At 58.1% G+C, this 8759-nt stretch overlaps 1 protein-coding gene across 1 annotated transcript; it reads right to left on the bottom strand.

Moving 5' to 3' along the window:
• Positions 1 to 1603: 1603 nt before the first annotated feature.
• Positions 1604 to 6613, bottom strand: BESB_060700 (uncharacterized protein; the record flags this gene model as incomplete). The annotated part of the gene is made up of 1 exon (XM_029364484.1): positions 1604 to 6613. The coding sequence occupies one exon, from the start codon at positions 6611 to 6613 to the stop codon at positions 1604 to 1606; it is 5010 nt and encodes a 1669-aa protein (XP_029219192.1).
• Positions 6614 to 8759: the final 2146 nt, after the last annotated feature.

The following is an 8759-nucleotide window of genomic DNA, read 5'->3' as shown; positions in this document are numbered from 1 at the left end:
AAACTCAGTGCGCCTTACAGATCACATCAGAACTTGTTGGCTGACTTCAGCTGACAAATGCCCTGCGAGTTGGACCCCCGCGTAGCCGGTCCCTGGCGAACGAATGATATCTCGAACGACAGAGTAAGATGCACTCATTCAGATCTGAAAGACCTAGGCCACCCTCGTGTCACAACAAAAAGCAACGCCGCCGGAAAATGAGGTGCCAGGCTTCCCCCACGTATCTGCTTGTCCCGCTGGTTTCCAGGAGACAGGAGAACCCAGCAAAAACTTTGAAGTTTGTCGGGCTCACCTTGACCCACACTTCCGTGCTGCCAGCCATGAAGGGCCAAACGTGACCAGATAAAGATACATGCTTTTTTATGGCTGGCGCGCCGCTGGTGGATCCGATCTCATAGACGTTGAGAAACCACAGGTCGATGCAGGCCCTCTCTGTCCTCCAAACAGATGTGCGCTACGCTGAAAGAAAGCTCCCACTCTCCCCTTCTTGCTCGCATCCTCCCTACACGTTCCACGGGGCAGGTTTACGACGAATATGAAACATTTTCGGCAAGGTAGCTCTTATGGCACAGAGTTCGCTGCAATGGCAGGACAAGTTGGGACCTCACCGTACACTCACTTCCGCTTCAAGGAACACGACAGTTGCGAACAGCCAGCAGAACCCGAGACTCCACCACCAGGAAGACGTCGAAACGCTCGTAAGAACGCGAGGCGTAGTAAGTTACACAGCGACGCAAACAACCCCCCTAAGATCGCCGCCCTGGCAAAGCACAATGATGCTTCCCGGCACACGAGAGATGATGTTTCGCCGAGAGCCCCCCGTCCGCACCTCTCATGTTACAGGCGTAAACATCCAACATCAGTGCAAGCGAAGGAAAACAGGCATGTGCCATGCCACCGCCTTTCACGGGTTCTCTGTCTTCCCACGCCACGGAAGCTGACCCACATGCTGAGCACAGGATCAGAACGATGAGACTCTCCCATTTAGGGCTTACGGTTTGAGGAGCCACTGTATTTAGTAAACGTGAACGGCCGCATGCCGGAAAATTTGAACGTTGAAAACGTGCGCAGAAACGAGTAATCGCATGACACTGATTCCTCGAGTTACTGAATGCGAAAGAGGACACAAAACGCAAAATCCAGCGAGACGCAGGTGGCAGAGAACGAGCGAATCCTCCTGTGCTACGGACACGGTGAGTATGACATTTCACTCCACCGCAGAAGGCGTTGCTGACAAAACCTCAGGAAAATCTACTCAGCTCCCTGCGAAACAAAAAGTTCCCATCAGGATAAGAGTCACTACAACCGCCACACAGTTGCCATCTCAGGGCAGGGAAAAATCACGTCTCGACGGCACACCCGCGAATACCAGGAGATTCGGACGACACGAGTTGTGATGGCGACGTTCGCATATGCATTTCGCGAAGAAAGGCAAGGGCCCACACACGAAAAGCATTTGGCGGCGTACAGGAAGAAGCATTCCATTTCGGAGTCGACGCAGCACGTACGCGTCGCCTTTCAATACTGCAAAGTGATCCCGGTCCTTTTTTGTTTTTCTGATCTCAGGCCCTCCGTGGCCCGTATGTCACTCGGCACGGATCCGCTACAGAAGCGGATGGTAGTCACAGAGGAGGAGGGGGGACAGAGGCGCGGTTCTATGAAATAAGCCTCCCTCTTCGTCGTGGCGCTCTCTAGCCCTATCGTCTTCCCCGTCCTCGGTTCCCAGCGTCATGATGACCGCTCTGGTGGACGACCCCGCTCCCGCAGTGGAAGAACTGGTTTCCGTGCGTCCGGTGCCCTCGCGCGATGTCTCACACCCTCCGGAAGACATTAACCACGCGCCCACTGGGCCTGAACTCGGCCCATGCGAGGGGCTGCCACTGTCTCCCACCCCTACGTCGCCGGTTTGCATGTGGCCCACAGACGGCGGCCCGCTTGTCTCCGGGCCGCTACGATTCAGCGGGAACTCTCGGCTTCCCGCATCCGAACCAGTCCCCGCCGGGCTCGGCGGGGGCAACCCCCCCGCGCTAAATCCATGACGGCTTGCCTGGCTTGCCACATTTTCCCCGTGGAACGCCCGCCAGTCCTGCGAGGCTCCGGCAGGGTGAGGAACGCGAGCGCACATTTCAGGTTTCACGAAAGCGAACTCACCAGAGTCATGGGAAGACACCTGTCCTACCCCGGTTGCCTGTCTCTCTTCTGCACTGCTCCTCGATGGGTACAGCTGGCTGGCAACACTAGCGGGCGATCCCCACGACGGTCCGATATGAGGGTAAGGAGGCTCAAAGCCGGTGGGCACTGCGATGCCCTCTGCATGACCAGGCACCGCCTCCGCCGCCCCATACTCGCCACGCCCATTTTCAGCCAGCTGACAGTTTCCCCTCGAATGCGCTTGTGGCATTGCAGAACACGGCGTTGACGTTTCGTACTGGTGGTGTGGGGGCCACGAGGCAGGGTGGAGCACAGGCGCAGAGTTCCGGCCAGGTCCCGCGAGCCGTGGTGCCCCGGCAGCAACTTGTCCCGTTGCTTCGATTCCGTATCCCAAGCCACCGTACGGGATGCCTGTGGGCACAGCGCTCTGACACGCTTGACCAGGCCTGCTGGCGGAAGGCACACCAAGGCCTGGAGCTTCGCACTCAAGTGGAGCTCCCCCTGCGGGCCGCTCAAGCGGCCGCCGGTTATACAGGTCAGGGATGTACGGATGGAGGGAGTAAGGCGAAGACGCAGCCACTGACACGCCGTACGGGACAGACGAGCGGCTGCATTGACCAGTTGGCGCACTGTACGCGAAAGTGGACACCTGGGGGGACCGGTCGTGAGTTGTCGGGTAAGGCGTTCCTCTGTGTTGAGGTATATCCCAAGGCAACCCCGGAGGCGCGTAAATGCCTTCCACGTGGAGCGCAGAGGCGACCCGGAGCTGTGTGGAGTCGTCTGGTTTAATGCTACAGTCTGCGAAGGACTGGGAAGACCCCGCGGCCTGTACAGAATTTATCGTAAGAGCTCCAGCGGGCCCCTCCTCGGGCGTACATCGAACTTCCTTCTTAAACTCGGAATCGTTCTTAGTGCGTCGGCGTTTCCGAGTTGTGCTGGCCGTTTGGCACAGGCCCGCCTGTTCTCCCTTTTCGCGAAATGTAGGGGGTGCTTGCCCCTGCATCGGAGATTCACCAACAGCCGCCTTTATGGCGCTGTCTCTCAAGGCCGAAAATCCGTCGTTGCCACCACCGCTCCGGCTGCCGTTATTTGCGCGGGATCGGCTTCCTACAGGCCGTCGACTGCCTCCACCTTGTGAACCGGTCGTAGGTTCCCTTGTGGAATCGGGAGTCGCATTGGGTAGCGGCAATACGCCAGCACCAGACTCACCTCCGGCTTTCGGGCTGAGTCCTTCCTTTCCTTCTAGGCCGCATTCGGATGCATGCGCACTCCTTCCTGGAACCGTTGCTCGTGCAGTCATAGTTGCAGTGTCACACTGTTGGGCCAGCGGCGCAGTACCCAAGCTAGGTCGTTTCTCCCCTGTGTCTGCATTTTTGTCAGCCTCTCCTCCCGAAGAGTCAGCTGCAACAGAGGCTGCGGCAGCGGCGGCAGCGGCAGCGGCTGCCGCAGCCTCTGCCGCCGCTTGAGCCGCTTCCTCTCTCGTGCAGAATCTTCCGCTCTTTTTGCAGCGAGCTGTGTGCTGCCACGGACGAGGTTGCCGCGGTGGACCCTGGTCTGTCCCATCTCCTGATCCGTTTGCGCCCGCTGTTTTGGTTCGTTTGCGACTCCGCTTTGGCTGCTGCGGTGGAGGGGGGCGTGCCGGTGGAGGCAAGTTATCGCGCACTTTACCAGCGCCACCAGGTGACGAAGGAGTGGTGCTTTCTGGTGTGCCATCCACAGAAGCGGCCGCCGCTCTTTTGCGACTCCGGCGCGGCGAGCTTTTCGGAGGTGTATTGCTCACGCCGCCGCTCACTGCAGAGCCAATTTCCGCATCTCCACCAACCCCTTGCGAACCTACGGTCAGTCTGTGCACTTCACCAGCTAACGAGGCTCGGCTGCCGGAGCTCATTTCATTACCACGAAGGCCCAGCACAGAGCTAGCGACTATCATGCCAGGCGGCGGCGATGAAGGCAGGCCCTCGGGTGACGACACGCAACACGTAGGCGATATTCTCGGCGATACTACATTTCCGCCTACGTGGCTGGATACACCCGATGTAGGATTCTGTAAAAATGTCCCTGGAGGCGACGCGCACACCGCATTCGGCATGCTTCCGGGGCTCAGTCCCAAAAGGCCCGCAGCCCCACTAGCGATGGGCTCTGCTGGTTGCGCGACAGGCTGGTGTAGATCGCCCTGTGCTCTTGACACGAGATGACTTGCGTATCCCAGACGACCATCCGGGGCACTCTGCAAGGGACTGGCCCGTTGATGGAGCCCCTGTTGGTGCACGGCCGGTTCGAACTCCACAGACGGCAACGGATGCCGTGTGCCCCTTACAGACGAAGTGGAAATCGAGTCTCGAGAGCTACTCATGCCCGTTTCTGAAAACCCCGAGGATGAGGAAAGCACTCCAGAAGATGGCGGCACACCATCGCTTTCCACATGTGCCTCCGGATCACCAGTGCCCGTCTCTTGGCCTCTTGGCGCCGGAGAACAGCCAGGCGACTCGTTGCCGGATTCCCCTGGTGGCGGACCTGGCAGCACAAAATTGCAGCTCGGGTAACCTGCGCTGTCTGCCCCTGCAAGATATGGTGATGGGTGGCCGCTGCGAGGGCTGCCAGCATCACCTCCCTCCATCCACCACGGACTGTCCACGGAAACGGGTTGCGGTTGTTGCCCAGGTGGATAACTGAACTGGTTGACGCCTGGACGAGCTGAAGGCCCAGCCATCCCTGGGGCCGGTGTCGACCCGTACAACATACAGCTATGCACAGATGCAGGAGCGCGCGGATCTGGTATCGATATCTGGCTTGTTGGCGCGCCGCAAAGCGGATCTTTCTGCCGCAAATGAGGGAGACGCCCCTGCGACACTGGAGAAGACCCGGGTAGGGGCGCAGTGCCTGAGGAACACGACCCGATCCGCCAGCCCCACTGCATTGGTTTCTGAGGGGAAGCCCGCTCAGGTGAGGAGGCTCCAGCTAATTCGAGAGGTGTATTCGGACAGAAAGATGATCCCCAGTCCGGTCCCGGGGCACACTGCGGAGTCCGGCTGGCGGTCATAAGACAAGGATGGCCATCCTTCTGTGAATCAGCGTCGAGTGGCGTATGCGCCGCTGAGAGAGTAGCATCGTGTTCTGTCCGTGTGTCTAAGACGGCCCCTCTACCGACCTCCCTCTCGGGTATCTTGCCAGTGTTCTTCATGGCATCCAGATCTCGTGGTTCTTCGGTATCTCCCCGAACCGGGTTTTCACTTCGGTCGGTCCCGTAGCCTCCACTTGTCGAGCCGCCCAAACACAGCTGCGATGCCTCCGCTTCACAGTCGAAGAGCCTAGCGACCATCCAGAGTTGCGTGACTGTGCTGCTAGAAAGATGTGAGATGGTACGGAGCCCCAGGTGCTCAGTAAGGAGAGCCTTGCTTCGGGGTAAGTCCGCCCTGTATCGGCGCCGAAGAAGGGCAAGAAGCCTTCGTCTCCCTTCGGAGCCCAGACGTTGTGCAGAAGGACTACGGGGCGAAGCGGCAACCGGAACTGCGGCTGGTTCCCCAGCAAAACGACACTTCGGTTGAAGCTCCGCTGTAGATAATGGCGAATTGAATGAAACGTTGCTAGCTAGTGACGAGCAACGACCAGGCCCAGCAGCCGTACCACAAACCACGCGAGACGCCGGATGCGATGATGAGTCGGAGGGCGGTGTGAAAGACTCGCAGTCTTGGGGAAAAGCGACAGGCGTTGACACAGCGAGAGGCAGGGCACCTGCCGCTGGCATTACAGGCGACTGTTTCGGTTGAGTGTCGGCACTGCATCCGAATGGAGTGGTTTGAGCGTCGTCTGCAGTGCACGGCACGCCGATACCGTCACAAGCAACCTCTGGAAACTCCCCGCGTTGTTCTGTCGCATGCTCCCGTACCTCTAGGCCAGTTCCTGGCGCTTCTACCGGCAGGGGCGATCCCCCAAAAGCATGCTCCGGCAAGTGGAAAATTGATGCTCGTTCGTCTGTCACAATCAACTGATCTTTCTTCCCGTGGAGTAAGCTCTCGTCGGGTTCCGGTCCCTGTGGCGTACACTCACGAATCAAACTATTGCTACAGTCACGGCGGCAAACTGAAGCGCAGTCTGACTCACCACGATATCCGCTGTTACTTGATGCCTCGTTGCTCGGACCGGGATGAACGCTCCCCCCTCGGCCTCCACCACCGACTAAACTCTCCGCTGTTGTGCTCACACTACAACACCGTCGAAGAACGTCGTCCTCAGGACGTGCACTGGTGCTCCCACCACTCCCTCTGTTGATAAGTCGCAAAGCATTCGATGTTTCTTGACATTCCCCCCCCGCAGATTTAACAGTGCCACCAGACGCACCGGTGAAAGAGTCCAGTGCCATACAATCGGAATGGGATGTGCCCAAAGATGTGCCTTGAGTGCCTTGTTGCGGCGCGGAGGTACCCACGCCTCGCCCGCCCGCCACAGTGCTCGCGAAGCTCATGCTGGGGCGGGAAGGATTCGCACCACAGGTATTTCCTGTTCACCGCCAGCAAGAAATGAGGAACAGCAGGTAATGCGAAGCATAGGAAACTGCCACTAATGGAGGAAACTCAAGTTCGTGCACAATAATACTTTGCTTCTTTCCCGTGGGAGGTCATCTGAAACAGATCTAGTTCTCTGAGTGGTTCACTCACTCAATTCAGCAGCAAGCGGCTATGTTAAACAGGAGAAGTCAAACTGAGGAAGAGGGAAGGTGGTATTCGAGGCAGTGTGCTCAGGGTACATTGGCACTAGAGGAGATACCACAGGATGTTGCCTTTCCTCCACAGAAGTCGAGAAGCCGTGAGGCTAACTTCAAGCTACCGGGGAGCCTCTGCCGGTCCTTGCCCACGCGCCACTGAGAATACCGGCGAACGTCCACAGCGTCATAGAAGCCCCCACCAGAGTGAAAAGGGGCTATTTGGTGGCTCAAAGCTGTGCATCGACACAAAAGGGGAAGAATAACGACCACGAGCGTAAGAAGAGATGGGGCAAAACTGGCGAAAAGAACTGTTGCGCTAGAAAATCATGCTGTACTGGCGATGAAAGGAGGTGCAGGATCCCACCCGCCGCAAGAACAGGCCCGGGCTTGGATATAATCACGAAACTCAAACAAAATTGGCGGTCGCTTCCTCATGTATTTCGTGTCCGTCCTCTTTGGGAGTCAAATGCACATCTGGACGATCCCCACAAGCAGCCAGGAAGACAGAGTAAATGTCAACGCTTGGGGGGGTGACCAGCGAGGCTTAACCGTACGAGCTCCGCGCTAGAGACCCGCCCATCCTCAAAGCGGACGGGAAATCGGGATTTTCGCAGGGAAAAACGGTGTCTTGTGCCCCGGCTTTCGGCATGTGGGGCCGGTGACCCGCAGTACTGGTGCCTATAAAATCCATGAAGGAGTTATAAGCGTGCGATACTCTCGGAAGTCGAGGAAATTCGACTTTGCAGTCGTGCGGGAGCGGAAGCAGGTGAGTCCAAACGCGGGAACTCGCCAACCCGTCAAGAGAGGAAGTGTTGTCGTTGGATGTCTTGTAAACAAGCCGGGACGCCTCTTTGTTCTTCTTTGGGGAGAAGATATGTGGGTACGGTCAAGGACGCATCAAACACGAGACTGTGCTTCGCCTCTTTAAGAGCACGGCTGGCATCCTCAGGTTGACGCCATATTCCGCAGCCACCCAGCCTCAGCGCAGGAGGAGCGTGAACAGAGACTCCCGAAAGATGGTCTTTGGGTGAAGGGGGGGCGGTTTTTAGCACAAGAGTAGCAGGGCAACAAGGCGTACGGATTTTAGACCGGATACGCCCACAGAAATCGCAACAGCGAGCTTCACGATGGGCGATTCCTGAGTCCACCTCAACAAAGGGCGACGCTGCCACAGTGGCTGCAGTTTGTCCATAGTTTGCCCATCACACGCGCCCACGCGTGACTGCAGGCCTCCTCTCTGTTGGCCCGGGTGGGGAGTCACCACCACTGCCTCTCCAGCCGCGCGCCGGCGTGCTCAACTATCCGCCACTTTACTGTGGCGCGCGTTAATCGCGGTCCCCCCTTTTTCACCCTAGTGCACGCGTGAAAAGCTTGCACCCCTGCCACTACCGCTACCACCACTACTGGCTGGCCTTGCTCAACACTCCCACCATGGCAGTCGGGCGTCGGAGGTCTAGTCGGCGCGGAGGTACAAGGGACTCTCTTTCTCTTCACGCGTTGGGAGGGAGGCAACTAAAAGGGGGCGCGCAGGCAGGGATGCTGCTGTCATCTTGCGCACGCTCCGCTATTTACGTTATTTGAGATAACAGTGGTGCCGAACCAGCAGTGCACGGGGGAAGAACCGCGCGGCGTCTCCCCCTGTGCGTTAGTAGTTGTTGGAGGCTTAAGGCAGGGATGCGCATTCCGCAGCTCAGTCGCGGAAAACGCAGAGACACAAACCTTCGCCAGTGAACATGCGCTGAAACATGCAACCTCCAGACAGGAGCACCGAGCTGCCGCGGGCAATGCAGTGACCTGGAGAAGGCGGTCGTTTCGCCCGGGTAGAAAGACATTCAGTGTATTTAGAGAAGCAGACAACTCGAGCGCAGTTCTCGTCAGGGCTGCAGAAGCTGTTACATTGGATTTC

The sequence above is a fragment of the Besnoitia besnoiti genome, chromosome V (genome assembly GCF_002563875.1).
Source record: "Besnoitia besnoiti strain Bb-Ger1 chromosome V, whole genome shotgun sequence".
In the NCBI taxonomy this organism is placed as follows: Eukaryota; Apicomplexa; class Conoidasida; order Eucoccidiorida; family Sarcocystidae; genus Besnoitia; species Besnoitia besnoiti.
The sequence above is the reverse complement of the archived record's forward strand: the minus strand, read 5'-3'. Positions and strand labels throughout refer to the sequence as shown.